At 39.5% G+C, this 17,912-nt stretch overlaps 1 protein-coding gene across 2 annotated transcripts in view; it reads left to right on the top strand.

The window, feature by feature from the left end:
- The first annotated feature begins 13,568 nt into the window (after positions 1 to 13,568).
- Positions 13,569 to 17,912, top strand: part of ntrk1 (neurotrophic tyrosine kinase, receptor, type 1) — a 51,139-nt gene continuing 46,795 nt past the window's right edge. For both annotated transcript variants that reach the window (XM_026185746.1, XM_026185745.1), the window contains exon 1: positions 13,569 to 13,982. In XM_026185746.1, the coding sequence (XP_026041531.1) occupies positions 13,786 to 13,982 (197 nt within the window). In that variant the 5' untranslated portion in view covers positions 13,569 to 13,785. The remainder of the gene's footprint in view (positions 13,983 to 17,912) is intronic.

The following is a 17,912-nucleotide window of genomic DNA, read 5'->3' as shown; positions in this document are numbered from 1 at the left end:
GTGTGCTGCTTATGGACGTGATGTTACAGGTTGTTTTATGGGCCTGCTGTAAACTCATTGATTTCCCCTTTACTAATTCATCTGTGTAGTTGATGCATCTCTTGCCGTTGCCTGCCAGGTCTGCTGCTCTTGACCTGTATTGAAAACTATGATGAGAAGGAGTAATTGACACTGGAGGCAGACAACGCTGAATATAAGACTGCTGTATGTGAAAAATAAGGAAGACAATAGGGTTCACCGGGGATGTTAAGATCGAGATAAACAGCTGGTAGCAGCAGCTCTTCAGTCTGGAGAAGAACTGGAAACCAAACCACAAATATTTCTCGTCAGTGGAGCAAAGGCTTAAGTCACATGCTCTATGTATCTCAAAGTTAGTTTATAATGAATGAAAATCAGTTCACTCACAGAAAAACAATGAAAGCGAGCGTCATAAAGCTTCAGCTCCTGGATCAAACCATGAAATGCTTCCTGCTGCTACTTTCTCTTGAGAATTGAATGAACCCAGAATCTCTGTTTCCTTCTTTCACCAGCTCAAAATTGCTTGAGCATGACTGGTGTTGGTCATATCATTAAAATATCATAAAAAAGTTGATTTATTTCGTTAATTCCATTCAAAAAGTGAAACTTGTATAATTTATACATTCATCCCACACAGACGGATGCATTTTAAGTGTTGATTTCTTTTCATTTTGATGATAATAACTGACAACTAATGAAAACCCCAATTCAGTATCTCAGAAAATTAGAATATTGTGAAAAGGTTCAATATTAAAGAGACCTGGTGCCACACTCTAATCAGCTAGTTAACTCAAAACACCTGCAAAGGCCTTTAAATGGTCACTCAGTCTACTTCTGTAGGCTACACAATCATGGAGAAGACTGCTGACTTGAATTTTGCATGGTGCATAAAGGCTTTAAGCCTAAAAACCGAGTCCAGTCCTTTTGTTTACTGGAATAGTCTAATCCCTTATTGTCAGGATGTCCTTAAAGTTCCCTGAGAAGCATTCAATTGGTCCAAATTCAGTGAGAGTGCAGACTGTGAATAGGAAGAGAGATGACCTTTCTCTTCCATTGTCTTTTCCTCACTGGCTTCCTGTTAAATTTAGAATTGAATTTATGTCCTCGTGTAAAAAGTCCTGAACAATTAGGAGATGTTAAAGACCTCACAACAGAGCACTCTGCTCTTAGACGTCTGACTTACTTGTAGTTCCTAAAATTTCTAAAAGTGAAATGGGAGGCATGAACCAGCTCCCAGTTTAGTTTCAGGAGACTGGGACCCTCTCTACTTTAAGATCAGGCCTAAAGCTTTCTTTTTTGATAAAGCTTAAACTGTCCAATGCTGGGCCTCCAGATTTGCTAGAGACCTCTTTTCTGTACTGTCACGAAGCAGTTGTGAACTGGTGCTAAAGAACAAATTAAAGTGAAGAGGGATGGGTGTAGATAGATAGCAAAAGAATGAAAAGAGAAAAGAGACCCTGTTATTCATTACTCCCTACCCCCCCAGCTCCTACCACAGCTCCTCAGATTTCTGCTCATCTGCATGAGCCTCTCAGAGGCCTCTGGTGTCCATAGCCCGGGTACTAATGAGGGGCTGAGACAGGCTTATCTGGTTACACATGCACCCACACACAGCCCATACACACACTCACACATAAACCTTCTTCCATGGCCTGCTCCAGCACATTGATTCTGGGTGTACCCCTGTGATCTACACACACAGATGCATGCACACTGTTCTGGGCATTACTGGTTGGGTGTTGATGACCCAGCCACAGATGAAAATAAGGGGGTTGGGTGACATTAAAAAAAATGATGAAGAATTTGAGACGACTTCACCCAATAGTGTTGTTTTGCTTGGTGGTGTATTGATCGGGGAGGAGAGGATTTTGTGTGTAGAGAGGCTGCGGCTGTGATGTCCAGATCTTTAGATAAAGACTATGCATAGGATGCTTGCTTACAAAGGGTCCCCTCTCTGTATCTTGTTCCATCAGCTTGTACTGATCTGATAAGACGCAGAGGACATATGCTCCCTAGTATACGTTGTTTATGGACGGGGACTGGGGATCTGGTTATGGTTCATCTAATCACGCTAAGATCTCAGTATCACTACTTTGAAACATGACAGCTCATCCTTCTGTGTTCCCTCATTTATGTCTTCATGTTTAGTGTGAATTTTTTTTTTGTCTGTTTTACAGTGGTCCCTCGTTTATTGCGGGAGAAACGTTCTAAAAATGACTCACGATAGGTGAAATCTGGGAAGTAGCCAGCTTTATTTTTTACAATTTTTATAGATGTTTTAAGGCTGTAAAACCCCTCACTACACACTTTATACACTTTTCTCAGACAGGCATGAACTGTCACTCTTGTTCAAACACTCTCAAAGTTCAAAGTTTCGTTGAAAAATCAGTCCAGCATTATAGAATGAAACGAAATGAAAGATCAAACCCTGTTTTCAGGTCCAGAACATGAGAATAGAGCAGCTGCCAGAGAATGCAACATTAATGAGTCAATGGTACGGAAGCAGAGGAAGCAAGAAGAACGAGTGAGTAAAGTTTGACTTATCTGACTCTTTTGTTTTGGTTAATGCACTTATGGTCCGAAAAATACGGTAACTTCTACATTCCCAGCATGTCCAGAAGTCCAACTTTTTGTACGATGGTTAGCATCTTCCTCTGCCTTTTGGGTGCTACCGCAGGTGCCTTTGAGGGTGCAAAACGTTTTGTCGACATTGTTGTGTTTGCTGGGGGAAAGAAAACTTACAAACATACAGTACAGCACTTCAGAGTCGCACTTCTAGCGATCGAAGATTTATGTAAATTTGACGCAATCTGTACTGTACAGCAGCGGTCCCCAACCCCCGGGCCACGGACCGGAACTGGTCCGTGTCATTTGGTACCGGGCCGCAAGAGTTGAGGCTTGGGTGTGAAATTTATGGTTTTCAGGGTTTTTATCGTTAACTCTGTTTTCCTGGGTCTTTTCCCGTGTTGTAGTTGTGTCTTATTTTGAAAGAAATGTTTGCACGTTACCATAGCGACCAGAGAGCATTAAGGGGCAGAGAGGAGGATGTTACTCTCAATGTTGTTGGTGCATTTTCAGGAGGACGCTGCTAATAAAGTTACACAATTACACTGTGAATTTGGTTTTATTATTATATTTACAAAATACCACAGTTTTTGTCTGGGTCGTATCATTTTATTTTGTTGTATTTATCCGCGACACATTAAAGGCCAGTCCGTGAAAATATTGTCTGGCATTAAAACGGTCCGTGGCACAAAAAAGGTTGGGGACCGCTGCTGTGCAGGAGACACAGCACGGAGGGGATCAATTGACAATGGTCTACAGCCAATCAGGATGCAGAACACAATGCGCTGTAAAAACAAACAAACAAAAAAACCAAAAAAGCATGCAAAATTGCACAAAAAAATCTGCAAAAGGTGAACTGCGTTATAGCGAGGGACCACTGCATTGGGTTTTATGTCCTGTCAGTCGATTGTCTTGATTACTTTTACCTGTGCCTCATTCCCCTTTTGTTCGTTCTTCGCAATCAACCCTGTGTATAAATAATCTGGTTGTCTTTGATTGTCTGTTGTTACTACAAGTTTTGACGTGTGTGAGTTTTTAATACTCCTGGTCATGTGCTTTGTTATTTTTGTATGTTTTTGCATTGGTTTACCTTTTTATCTATTGATTTATTTACTTTCTTACGTCTGCATTTAAGTTCAAACAGAAATGAACCTTAACACATTTCACTGTTTCTTTACATTTCAAAAAATGCCGTGGTCAGGTAATAAAGTTTTTCTTCATACCACAAGTGATGTTGGAGCTTCAGGCTTTTTAATGTTTTCCGTTCCTGCCACCTCTGTGTTAGTGGACAATCGGGTACGTCAGATTGTTCCTGTTCGTCCTGTGTGAAACAGTGAAGCAGTGAAGTTCTGTTAACTGTAGTTTCACTTGCTCAAGCAAAATGACACACACACATATATATATATATATATATATATATATATATATATATATATATATATATATGCCTCATTCAGAATAAAATTTAATTTTGAATATTGTATTTTTGAAAGTGCTTGATAAACTCCTTGGTTTCATAAATAACAATCGAGGTAAGAGGTTGAATTAACTCTTCAACATTTACCTCCAAAAAGCTAAAAGCGTCGAAGCATTTTGTTCGTTAGTATCTTGCTGAGAAAATAGTGTGAAGGCAGGACAGCGATTTAAAAAGTCCCTTTAATATCAGGAACCGCTGTTTATTACAAAGGAAGAAACTATTGTTGTTCCTCTAATACTAAAATGGATTATAGCCTTTGAATTGAAAAGCGTTGTGCTTTTTAATGATGTATACATACAGAATGGATCTATACCATTAAATGTACAGTTGAAGTAGTTAATTTCACTTTGTGGTTTGCAAAGTTTAAAAACTTTAAAAGACAAACTGAAACAAATATTTTATTCGTTTTTCAATGAACCAGTGAAGTTCCAATAAAAAACAAATGCCCAGCCCATTCAATGAAAATGTTTTGAAGGAAAAATGAACATCTTCAGAATTAAGTACTCCGTTGCAGGGCTGCAGACCACTTCAATACAACAAAAACTTTTTTTTAAAAGGGAAAAACCTTCAATACCATCTGAAACAGGGTCATTAGTTTGGAATTATATTACGATTTAGTAGAAATGACAAATTTAACCTTCTGTTTAATTGCCCAAGGCTTCCACATGTCCTAAGAATAAAGGGGGACGTGCTTTCAAACTTGCAAAACAAGAAGTGGGTTGTAGTAGAGAGGTATTCCTGTGATTCAGTTTTTACTTCCAAAACAACTGGGGGACTCACATGTGACAAAGAGTTGATCAAATCACTAGTATGTGTCGGTTTCTATAAATACTGGATGCTTGACATAATCAGGATTTTTTTAAAAATTATTATTATTATTATTATTATTATTATTATTATCAAAGCTCATTTCAAGGCCACACTGAGAATTTTAAAACCTCTACCTGCTACAGCCATAGAGTCCATCCAAGGCTTCAATCACACAGCGCTGGGGACTGGGGAGCAACCACCGGCCACAGGGGAAACGATTCTCCAACTGGTTGGTGAGTGGTTCTGGGAGGTTGCTGGCTCACACTCCCGGGAAATCGAAGAAGCCCTCCTTTTCAAATTTCACAGTAATAAATAAATAAAGATAATAAATGAAATAATATCAGGAATATCAACTGAGAAAAAATAGTCTTGATGGATTGGGGGACAAAAATTGATTTATTTTTCAATGTGAAAAAGATTGGTGATCATCTTGTTTAGGAGAATTATTTATCGGAGCAATGAATCATTGGATAATTAGATTTTTCTGGTTGTTGTTTCGAGCATACAGCAGGTAACATGATCCATCGGATCACTCTCGCATACACGAGTCAATGCAGAGCGAGTGAGCGTCAGGGTACATACAAACATGGCTGCTTTGTGCATTTACCACTTCAAGTGTAAAAGACTTTCCTTGTACTTGATCCAAAAGAGCTTTTACTCACCCGCTCGTTCTCTCATTACGCTCCCTCTCCATTCTTCACTCTCTCTCTTCCTCCATTGCTGGACTTAAATGTGAAACAGATTGATTATTGTTTAAGGTTCTGGCAGAAGCGCTGCCTCTCTTTCACTCTTCCCATCCACATGTGTTTAACCTTACACGCGCTCAGATGTGTGGGACATATTACACATTCACAAAACAGAAAGTGTGTTTTGATGGGCTTTATTAATATTATTATTATTATTATTATTATTATTATTATATTTTTAATCATTGCATGATGTAGGTATGTTCTCCTACATTCCCCAGACTTTTTGAATCCACCCCCAACACTGTATATATATTTTCTATGCTTCAGCATAATTGTTGTCTTAAGACAACGGTAATAGGTAAGACAAACACATTCAGTTTTCTGATGTTGCTACATCCCTGATTCACAAATATCCCCCACTAGCACTTACCTCTATACTTTATGTTTTCCTTTCAGCTTTACTTTTTGTACAATATGTTGACCAAAAAGATAAGTACCGTATTTTTTGGACTATAAGGGACACTTAAAATCCTTTAATTTTCTCAGAAATCGACAGTGGGGCTTATAATCCGGTGCACCTTATGTATGAATGCTGGTTGTGCTTACTGACCTCGAATCGATTTTATGAGGTACATGGCACTCCATCTGTCAAACAATGTTTTAGTATGACTTTGGTAAGCTACGAAGTCGTCCCGCTTGATGGATTGTCGGAGCATTACGGCTGCCGTAGTCAGGAGCCTCGTGGAATAATCTGGGTCCTAAACTCCGCCTTTCGGGTCACAAAGTCAAACAAACACTGCGGCATCACTGAGAGTTACAAACTGTCTAAATTCTTTCATCTTTAATAAAATGATCAGTGTTGCTGCTTTACCAGGTGTAACAATTAAGTTTAACATCCAGGCATCCATGAAAACAGAATTTATTAAATTTAACGGAGTTAGAAGTTAGCAGGAAGTCAGCTCGCTAGTTTCCACCTAAACATGATACAGCTTGTTCTGACTGAGATTTCTGAGAAATCTCTGAGAAATCTCTGAGAAAACATACAGCTCTGTTATCACTTCCAACATAAATGAAGACAGAAAACTAAACAGCAGTGACTTTTGTAGGGTTACTGAAGTTGTACTAGCTGGTATATAATGATGTGCTACACAACTATATTAGCATAACATAAACACAGTGAAGTTGGATGATGAACACTAACTTTTTTCCACTCGATAAAAGTTTCCGTGAGGGTTCCCGGTGGTTAGGGACAAATGCGATCGCATGGCAGGATGCAGTTAAGGGATCAGACTTCAGTCAGGAGAACAACTGGGATAATCCATCCACAATATGAGGTTAGTCATTAATATACTGCAAGAACATGGGAATAGAGCAGCTGCGAGAGAATTTAGCATTAATGAATCAATGTTACGGAAGTGGAGGAAGCAAGAAAGTTTGACTTATCTGACTGTTTTGCTTTGCTTAATGCGCCTGTGTTTCTAGATGTGGATTTCCAACCCTTATTTTACTCCCATAATTACACATAAGGTCCACTTTTGAATGATGAAAAAACAGGAAGCTGCTGGCTTGAGACATTTTTCACTTCTTAATAGGACAAGATTTCTTTTTAACACTTCTTTTGTATTGTTTTAAATACTGTATGAATATATTATTGATTCAAAATAAGTTATTAATTAGAAAAAGGTATTTGGTTGGGCAGTATTGCTGCCCAACCAAATGATAGGTTTAGACAATAAAAGCTGCTCGATAAGGTTTGCGTAACTTATTTTAAAGCTCAGTTTTCTTAGTTGCCAAGAGACTGGGTTGATGAATAACAGCCCCCATGTCAAAAACACAAATATGATGTTTGCCTTCTGGGGACCATGAAAATCTTTATGTACTGAATGTGTAACACAGAATTTTATAAACACAGTTAAGAAATGTTTGTGTGGACCAAAGTGGTAGAGCACTAGCCGACAGAAAGGCAGCTAAATCCACAGAGTCGAACGGCGACTGTGGCTAAAAAGGCAAAAAACCTTTCTGTGCTGTAGTTCTCAAAGGGGAATAACATGTCATTTGGTAGGATTTTTATACACGTTTGGAGCTCCAGTGTGTACTTAATGCAACATGCATGTGAGATTAAATCAAAACAAAAAAGAAGGAACATGCCACTCATCGCAGCAGTGTAGCTCACTAATGCATTTTTAATAGTTTTTCAGCAACAATGGAGCTCCACAGTGGAACAATACAGATATTTTTCATTGGATTTGTTGACAGCAAGAAAGTATAGAATGTTACTTAGCTTATCTTTAAATCTGCGTGTAATGACTGATTTATTGAGGCTGTTTTCAGTGCTGCTGATTGTATTATGCATGTTTCTGTGTGTGTGCATGTGCACCAGAGAGATAGCGACAGGACATATGTTATAGATACGGCTGCTGACATAGTCAAGTCTCTCAAACAGGATACAAAAACGTCTGTGTCTCGTCCCCATGAGTGGTGTCCTAACTGCTGTATTTGTCTTTGACATGACGGGGGAGGTTGAAAAAGCCAAGTGTCACAATTAACCCCTTCTGTGACCATCAATCACCATAATGCATAAAAACAGTAATCTAATTAAACAGCCAGAGAGAAATGAGGCCGTTATTATCTGTCAAAAGTTGACCGTTTCCAAATGACATGAGTTTGAAAAACTGTCTTACGGCTTGTGGGGAAATTAGATTGTTTTTAAATGAATTGTGTGGATTTTTGTGGGGAGGGGTGCAGAAATAAGCAGGATACACGTTTAAACCAGCTCCATCACTTGGAAATCAAAAGACAGATCAGGGAAATGTGTGAAGTTTTTCTCCTCTAAATCGCTGCTCAGCTAAAACGTAAAAAGCAGAATGAATGTCCACTATGTTATGACAAGAGGAGTATTTTTGATTTATTGTTGTTCATTATTATAAGAGTAGTTGATTGTTCTCATATTCTTCTTTTGTTTTGAGCAGGGAAATTTCAAAAGATGTTTTGTTGTAATTTTCAACTTTTGGAAATTAACTAGAAACTCTGGAGGAAGCTGATGATGTGTGTGGGCAGTAAATGTAAATTGCTTGATTGGTTATTGTTTTATCAGGAATTATATTGTATCCAGCCTGAACCGAGGGTCGCTAAATTCTTTGTCCCTCTACTTAGCTTTCATTTGGATGTAAAACTGGCTGCATCACTGCGGGGAATTCAAGAGAAACAACAACAGGGCAGCAAATAATGATAGTAGCAAAAGCAAGAGGGGTTTAATAAGTAAAGGAGATTTAAAGTCTGCATCTGTAGTACTATGTAAAAATTACAGCTACAGTGCAATCTACCAAAATCTGTTATTTATAAACGTATCATAAAAGCATAAACAAACACAAAAAGAAGGTGCTTTACAAAAGGAGCAAATCATCAGCACAACAATAACCAACACTCAGGGGAAAGAAAATAAGAAGAAACTTGTATAATGCTGCACTTTGGTCAAAGCAGTGGAGCCAGTTAAAAATGCTACATCTGTATGTCAGTCTTTATTCTTTTGACACATATACAACGTAGATACAACGTAGATACACGTGGGTCTATGTTGGTCTGCGTGGTGTAACTTTTATCATCGACCCAAGTTTGAGATTTGAGACTGTTTTTTTTTCAGGTTAAAATATTTTACATGGATTTCTCGTTTTCCTGCTGACAGGAGATAGCAACATTTTTACAGGTGCACTTGTGGGATGTCAGCATGTACCTCTGCAGTGTTGTAAATGGACAATTAATTTTTAGTATATTATGGACCTTGCATCTTCTTTTGTTGACAGAATTTGAAAGAACGAATGCTGTGGTTTTCTCTTTTATTTGGGTTCTCAGACTTTTCACATTAACAGGGCATCAAATATGTTTTGTAAAGTTATCTGGCATCTCTCAGGTACCCACAAGGTGTTCTTTGGCAACAGGTTATGGTAACAGGAGGAAGAGAGAGGAAAATTAGTCCCAGGCTTGTACAGGAACCATCACATTTCCTAAAACTAAGAGTTGTTTTTGGTGCCTAAGCACATTTCTCTCTCTCTCTCTCTCTCTCTCTCTCTCTCTCTCTCTCTCTCTCTCTCTCTCTCTCTCTCTCTCTCTCTCTCTCTTTTGGCACATCTTTTCCATCAAGTTTCCTATGCCAAAGGAGGCTTGTGTATGTCTCTCTGACTCCAGTGGCATCTCACAGAAAGTCCTGTAATTGACGCCTTGGGAACAAGTTGGTTTTTTTGGACCTGTTGCGATTTGCTCTCTTTCTCCCTTCGTGGGTTCTGCACAGTTATTTTGCAGCTCACTCCATCTGGAGGCCTGTAGGAGAAACATTGAAGTACAATTAAGAGATGCTGAGACATTATTCTACCTTTAAATCCTGGGCCCTTGGTACTACAGGGAAAATTATAAAGCTGTTTCTCCAACAGCTATTTTAGTAGAGCCCCAACTAAGTGCACCTATGCAGATATGCAGATACGGGAAGAACAAGCGACTCCACACAGAAAGGCCTCGGCCTGGATTCAGAGCCTGGACCTTCTTGCGATGCAGCAGTGGTGCTAACCACCTTGCCACCAGGATATCCTTGTGTCAAACAGAGCTTGGAAATTATAGATATGTTTTAATAAGAATGTAAATATGTTTTTAATTTTTTTTAAACGAGAAAGCACACATTACAACCTGCTTGCATTACATAAACCTCAAAGAAATGTATCATCTTCATCTGCTACGTCTAAGCTTTCAGACACTTTATCGTGTGAATGAATGCTTTTGCTGAGCTAAGGCCAATCAAAAGGAAGTGCAATTAAGCCACCAGATAATCCTGATGACAGCAGCAAAAAATAGCTATTTAGCTTATGGCCAGTAACTGTGGTCAGGACATTTTGACCTTACTCATGTGCAGAGTGACCAAGAGAAATGGGGGTGGGGCACAGTGCATGGCCCACTGATGAAAATTGGCTGCACTCATCGAAAGAATATATGAGTGATGGACAGTAACGGGTCTCTGCAGCAGGTTAATGTTTGCAGCTGCAGGATAAATCCCACCGTCAGTGAACTCACCTATCAGCATGGTCTCACTTTGCTTTTTAGCTCATACCTCTTTCATGTAGAAGATGGTTTGAATATGTTGCAGTTTATGCAGAAAAACAGCAGAGGTTGTGAAATAAGTAACATAATGCAGATCTACGGTGTTGTCAGTGATGTTCTTTGACAGCTTTTGGTGGTGCAGAGGTTGGAATGGGTTTTATACTATTAGAGTCTTTACTATAAAATACTGTGAGACAGCGGTTGTTGTGATTTGGAGCTCTATAAATAAAGCTCAATTAATCAGAAGTATCTGTAACCGATTGATTGAGTGGTTTACGGTACGTAGATATGGTGCAAAATATGAAATTGTAATTCTTTAGACCTCCAAATTGAAATTCTGCAAGGTATTCAAAGAAATTTGTCCCACACATCATTATCTATTACAGATTTGGTGATAATACTCCAGGACATCATTAGTCATGAAAGTTTATCCAGATTCAAGCAAAACATGTCAGAATAAAATTTGTGTTTCTGCTGCTTGTACTTAAGAAAAAATCGTATCTAACGGATGTGAGTCATCTGGAATTTCTAGTGAGTTGTTCCTCTTGTATACAAAGGTTCTGGTCTATAAATATTTGTAGAAGTCTTAATATATTTGATATATTATATCGAGCTTCCAGTGAGTCAAATGTCCTAAATTCCCCATTCTCAAAGAGGTCAAAGATTCTAACAATGCCAGTTCTTTGTCAAAGTGTAAACTTTGCAAGATTATCTGTCAGTGTTGTTATACGATAAAGAGGATGAATATTATAAATATTTTTGTTTCCTCCAGGCCCATAATGCATAAGTTATCACATGGTTGTTTTTCACAATGTGTGAGAGCTCTTTCAGGTTCCAAGGATGAGGGGCTACTCGGCTGAAAGCTCATGGTGGTCAGACGAGCAGATGGTATGATAGGAGTAACAGAGCAGGAGGCTCTCAGAAGGGAAGGAATGGTGATGTGCAGAAGAAAATTAAAAATGAGAAGCAGAATCTTAAAATGAATGTGTTATTTTACGATATTTTGGTGGTTCTAATGTTGTCATGTTTAGATTTACAAACAGCTCATGCTACAAACCCCGACGGTACCAAGCAGCAAGGCTGAATTCAGGCTGGTTCATTATTTCTTCCACTATTTAGGATAATTATTGCCAAATTACTTTCTACCTACATATTAGCCTGATTTCTTCAACACATTCAGTTAACGCTGCTAATTAGTGAGAATCATTTGTTAATGTCAGAACAATGTCATCGGCGTACAATAAAATGTTATTGTTTGTTACCCACTGTTATTTCTTGAATATCTGGATTTAGCCAATGCTAAGGCTCCTAATCAGCTGTGCCTCTTTTTATTTTGAAGGGAGCAGATAGCAGACACATATCTTCCCATTCAGTTCTACTGACTTTTTCAGCCTCAGTGGAAACAGCAGCACCTAACTTTTTATGGGTGCTGAGATAATGAATGATATAGAGTAGGCATCTTTTGTTATGTTATAGGATTCAAGCCCTAATTAATCTTACCTCATCTTTTATTGAAGTTAGAACCTTCTCTCCCCTGAAAGCCAGTATCTTGGATAATACTTATACATATTGGCTCTGTACACTCATTCAGGGAGTCTGGAGTCCACAAATGGGTTGTTAAATACCTCTATCAGTAGGTTATAAATTTTCTCCTTGTTTCTCCGTGTTCTCCACGACATTTCCCCGGCTGAATTGCAGAGAATGGGTTATCCATTTCCAGCATGGAGATGGGGATACCAAGAGGCTTTGATAACTGTGATACACGAATGATCCACAAACCCACCTACACCCGTATCGATCTCTAGGCTCTACGATTTAGTGTATAGAATATTTTAAAGCTCTCATTAATTCAGGAATTATTGGCTTGTCTTTGTTTATTCTCAGTATAGCTGTTAATGAGGTGAAACTGGTTTAAACCTTCCTGGTTTAATAAGGGCTGCTTCTTATTTTGTTGTATAATAAGCTTCCTTTAATTCTAATTGGATTCTTTTATTTTACTTAATATTCTATTTCAGCTTCTTTGGCAGCACAGTCCTTTTTTTCCTGACTTGTATGCAACATAATCATGCCACTCATAGAGAGTAGCATTTTATTTAATTTTTTTATTGGGTTGTATGCAATTTGTGGGAAAAAGGACTCTCAAGTCTATAGTGAGCAATAGTTTTTGAAACATCTGATTAAACAGATGTTATGTCTTAATAAAGGCTGTACTATAACATTTGGCAGAATGTTCAGTGGCTACTAGTTTAGATGGACTCCATATGAATCAAGTTGATACTCATTTGTCAACATGAACTAGAAGTCACTTTTTTAAAATGACTGTGAGCTAATGATGTGGGGCTAACGACACTTTAAATGATCCATTGATGGAAAAACAAACTCTAAAGACCTACATTCCTCTGCTTTTGCTTCCTATTATTGAATCCTGTTGTGAGTTTTTGGAAAAACAGCTTACTGTAAATAGAACACGCGCCTCCACAGCTACTTAGTCATCACTGACCTCCTAAGTGTCAACAGTCATGAACCTGCCAGCAATTGGGACACAGTCACTCCCAGAGCGCTGTCACTCCCGGTGCATAGAGATCCATCACTGCAGCCGGATGTTGCTGCAGTGGGGAGAGCGTGGGTCCGCTGCTGTATACATCCAAGCACCCAAGAGCCCTGACTTCTTGGCTTGGCTGGCGGGACAGCAGACTTCTCACCCGGGAATGGGGGAGGAGGAGGAGGAGTAGGAGATGAGTTCACCACCGACCATATCCCCATCTCCTCTGCTCATTATCATCAACACACACCCTTCACCTCCACCCCTCCCTCTCCCCCTTTTCTGAGGTGTCTGGTGACTCTGGCCCGTGGTATATTGCTCCTCCCTTCATCGTGGAGGAGAGAAAAAGAGGCTGCAGCCCACTACTACCATGTCCCAAGGGCCCCTTTGCTTGCTTTGCCTGCCTGCCCCTCCTGCTGCTCAGTACAGCTGTGGCTCAGTACCAGACCCTGACCAGCTGGGATCTCAACCCTTCCAGAGTCAAGAGGAGGATTGTGTGAAAGCTCTTCAACACTCTTATTCACTCTGCATTAGCTGAATTACACTGACTCTAACTACAACTGCCAAGGCTACTGGTGGAGCTGAGGAAATCCTTTTTTGAGATGGCTATGGCACCTCGGGCCCTGGCACTTCTGCTGCCCCTGGTGCTCATCCTGCTGAGCCCGGCACCGACTCCCACCCTGGGCGGATGCCCATCGGCTTGCCGGTGCTCTTTTGCCATGCTGCAGTGCCTGGAACCCAATGGCATAACCAGCATCCCGCCACTTGCTTTGCAAGAGAGCGAGAACGTGACAGAGATGTGAGTACGATGTGCACCTGCTCTGCATGTTCCTCTGAATGAGCATGAGTGTGTCAGATGTGCTCACATGCCTTGATGTTGGTTGTCAGCCAAGCTTGATTTTCTCAGTTTGTGTTCACCTTATGTTGTCACTAAAACTTGTTTCAGTGCCAGAGTTTTGGTTTTAATGGGGCAATTTTCCAAAGCCTTCACATCTGATGTGAATTCTCACATTAGGGCCACATTTGTAAATAATTTGTGGGCTTTTTTCAGTTTAAGAGAGTTTATATGTCTGCTCTGGGTGTTTAGCTCTACAGTCATAGCTAAGGTTGTGCATATGCGTGAGATGGAAGCAGAAGTAGCCCATAGACAGAGTTCAGTAAGACACATTGACTTTATTCTTCTTTTAATGCTAATGCGTTATAAGTTTCTGAAGTTCAAATGCACATGTACTTTAGTTTTTCATTATTTTCATATTAAAAAGTCAGATACAGCTTGTACTGTGGTAAAGTGGTCTGTCACAACGCTGGTGATGTCTGGTTGTGCCTCACAACATCTTCCATAATTTCTCATCTCCAGAGAATGATGTCATTGCTAGCCAAATTTAGGTTCCTCTTGAGGTAAAATAAAGCTTCTGCTATCTGAGATGCATTAGAATGTCAGTAATTTAGACACTTTGGCTATTGGCAATCAATACTGGATCTGGAGCTGACAGTAACTGCCACAGAGTGATGGAAACTGATGTCTTCCAGCCAGTCTGTGTCTGTGTCCCTCAAGATCTTCAGTGGATCTCCTCGCTCTACTTTTGGCAGTTTCAAAGTTTGACCTCTTTTTGCTGATGATATCTCAGGTTTGAGTGCAAAGTTTTCAGAATAATACAAATTTATCGCATCACATAAACTATGTGATGATTTCTTGTTAGTTATATTTAGGGGAAGGAAAAAGAAGTTGTAAAGGTGCATTATAAAGTTTAGGTGGAAAAAATATTTACTTGATGTGTCATAGTTAAAAACACATACTAGACTATACAAACCATGTGTAGAAAGTATTTCTTAATTTTTGTGGCTCTAATATAAATTCCATTCTTGAATGATTGTCTGACCCGCTAAGGTTGGTCTGACCGAGTACGTCTTCCTTTAGTGGGCTTCAGTATGTTGGTAAAATATGAAATGGAAGATGGCTGATCTGTTGATTTTTTATTTATTTATTTTTTGGTTAGTTAGTTCTTCACAACCAGACATCACGCTTTAAAAAAAATAATCACCCAGCTGATTGACAGGCAGGCCCTGGGGAATGTGCTTGAACAAAACTCATGAATAACTGAGATGAATTGAGATTTCTCAGTCTGCGACAGCATGTCTGCAGCAGATGACTGTTATTTAAAATTGGCTTTTTAAAACTTTGCACTGAAAAAGAAGTAGAAAACTGACCACCTGTGATTCAAAGAAAGCTGCTGTATTATTATGCAACCCGCCATCAGCTCCAACATGGAAAACTAAATGTCACTCTCCGCACCGCCACGCTGTTCTCTCTTTGTTCCAGTTCCCGGATCTGAGCAATTAGCACCTGTTAAGGAACTAAACTTCTGAAATGCTATTTCGTTGGAGAAAGTCAATCCACTGCCACTTTCTACTTCTATTCACCTATACTGCACTTCTTTTTTCCACTGTACTATAGCCCCTCTATCACACCAGGTGTTTCCTCGTATCTGCAGCTGAACATGCTTGGTAGGGCTCAGGTTGAGGCTTGACATTCTCTCTGAAATCAATAAGCGAGTGGGCTTCTGTTTAGCGTGGTGCTCTACATGCCAGCAAACAACAACACTTCTCTGTATTGGCGGTGCAAGGGAATACAGCCGATATGTGGAACAAACAAGGGGCCATTAACTGTGGAACACAGGCTGAAATTCATCATAAGCTGAGTTATAAATTCAATTTTGTGAATTGCCAGTCAGTGCCCCCACCCGGGAACAATAGATGATATACAACCCACTTGGCTCAATCCAATAAGTAAGGGCGATGGGTGATCCTGGGCCCACCTGCCCTGTAATCATATTATTGCTGTGTGGGTCAATCAGACATGAATAAAAAGGTTTGTGTGTTGCAGCTGACATACAGCGAACTGGGAAGTTGAAACAACAGCACACGCTGAAAGTGACCATCATTAATTAGAAATTAGCACAGGTATGTTTATGGCATAGGTCCAGTCTTCTCTTTCTTTCTTTCTTATTCATTTTTTGATTGCATAACCTCCACTTTTGGTACAAAATGACACATTTTTCAAATCTGTGAATCATAAGCTGTAGCATAACCATAAATTATCGAGAGCTGACCTTTCTATTTGGTGTTTGCATGCTCATCTTTTGCCTTTGTGGGTCTTTTCGGGTTCTCCTGTTTCTTCCCACAATCCATCGATGCATGTTAGGTTAGCTGGTGATTCTAGATTGACTTTTTCTGTGGATTTGACAGTTAGGGAAGGCTGGTGACCCGTCCAGGGTTATCAAAAGGTGACTGTAGTTACTGTGACGTCACCTATTGGTTTCTGGCATCCCATTATGAAGCCTGGAGATGAGCATTTCCTTTCATTTTGAAACATAGTATCACCAAGATTTACTAAGTAGACTTCTATGTTTTATTTAGAGTGACCGGAAATGAGTGACTGGGCCAAAAAACTTATCAGGAAAGTGTTTACCGGTGTGAAGTCAGACTTTTATTGGACCAAAGTTTTATTGTCGTTTCAGATAAAATGCACATTTAAGGCACTTTAATTTTTCCAACAGAGAAGCTAATCCAACCCCAACAAATAAATTCAACATCAAACCTTTATTAAGAAAACTGGAGTGGAGCAGAAACCAAATTGTGGAGTCTAGAAACCCCCGTGCCTACATCCATCTTTTATATACCGTCTATGGCAGCAGTCCCCTTTTATTCGCCACGGACCAGTTCAATGTTAGACAATATTTTCACAGACCGGCCTTTAGGTGTCGCAGATAAATACAACAAAATAAAATGATATGACCAAGACAAAACCTGTGGTATTTTTAAAATATAATAATAAATGAGAATTCACAGTGTAATTGTGTAACTTTATTAGCAGCGTCCTCCTGAGATGCACCAACAACGTTGAGAGTAACATCCTCCTCTCTGCCCCTTAATGCTCTCTGGTTGCTATGGTAATGCCTAGATATTTTTTTCAAAATAACAAAAACAACTACAACACGGGAAAAGACCCAGGGAAACCGAGTTAACGATAAAAACCCTGAAAACCACAAATTTCACACCCAAGCCCCAACTCTCACAGCCTGGTACCGAACGACTCACGGACCAGTACCAGTCCATGGCCCGGGGGTTGGGGACTGCTGGTCTATGTCACAGCTAATGTCATTTCAGCAGAAAAGTTAATTAAGCAAAAATGTAAATGTTGTTTGATGTTTAGAGCAGTGATATCCGATATCCTTGCTCTCAGGGATTGCTTGTAGATAATCTGTCCTCTTAGCTTAAACTTTGGCTATCGTCAGCGTGAGCATCCATCACAAGGATGCATGACAGAAAGTAAAGAAAAGCATTATAGGTCCCCTTCAAGCAAACAGCATTCATCAGCTTTTGAATCATATGTAGGATCTCACCTTCAGGGTCGTTCTACACGTCCTCACATAGCCCTTTCAGCTCATGTCACAGGTTTTGTTGGAGGAAAATGGTTTGTTAGTTAGCACGAAGCTTTTCTCAAAATATCGTTTCCCATTTTAGGTAAAGGTTGTATTTGTGAATCTTTTTTTTAGCGGCTTGGATTGAAATTTCAACAGCTGAACTCTTCTGAATAATTTGCAGCTACGTAATCATTGCTGAATGTTTTTAGTAATTGCATTAATCAAAAATACTCTTTTACCTCAGTGAAAAATATTTTATTTTGAAAACATGATATTTTCAGTGTTTTTATTCTTTGTAAGTATTG

This window comes from Astatotilapia calliptera, chromosome 11, assembly GCF_900246225.1.
Source record: "Astatotilapia calliptera chromosome 11, fAstCal1.2, whole genome shotgun sequence".
Taxonomy (NCBI): Eukaryota; Metazoa; Chordata; class Actinopteri; order Cichliformes; family Cichlidae; genus Astatotilapia; species Astatotilapia calliptera.
This window is presented reverse-complemented; position numbering and strand designations above follow the sequence as displayed.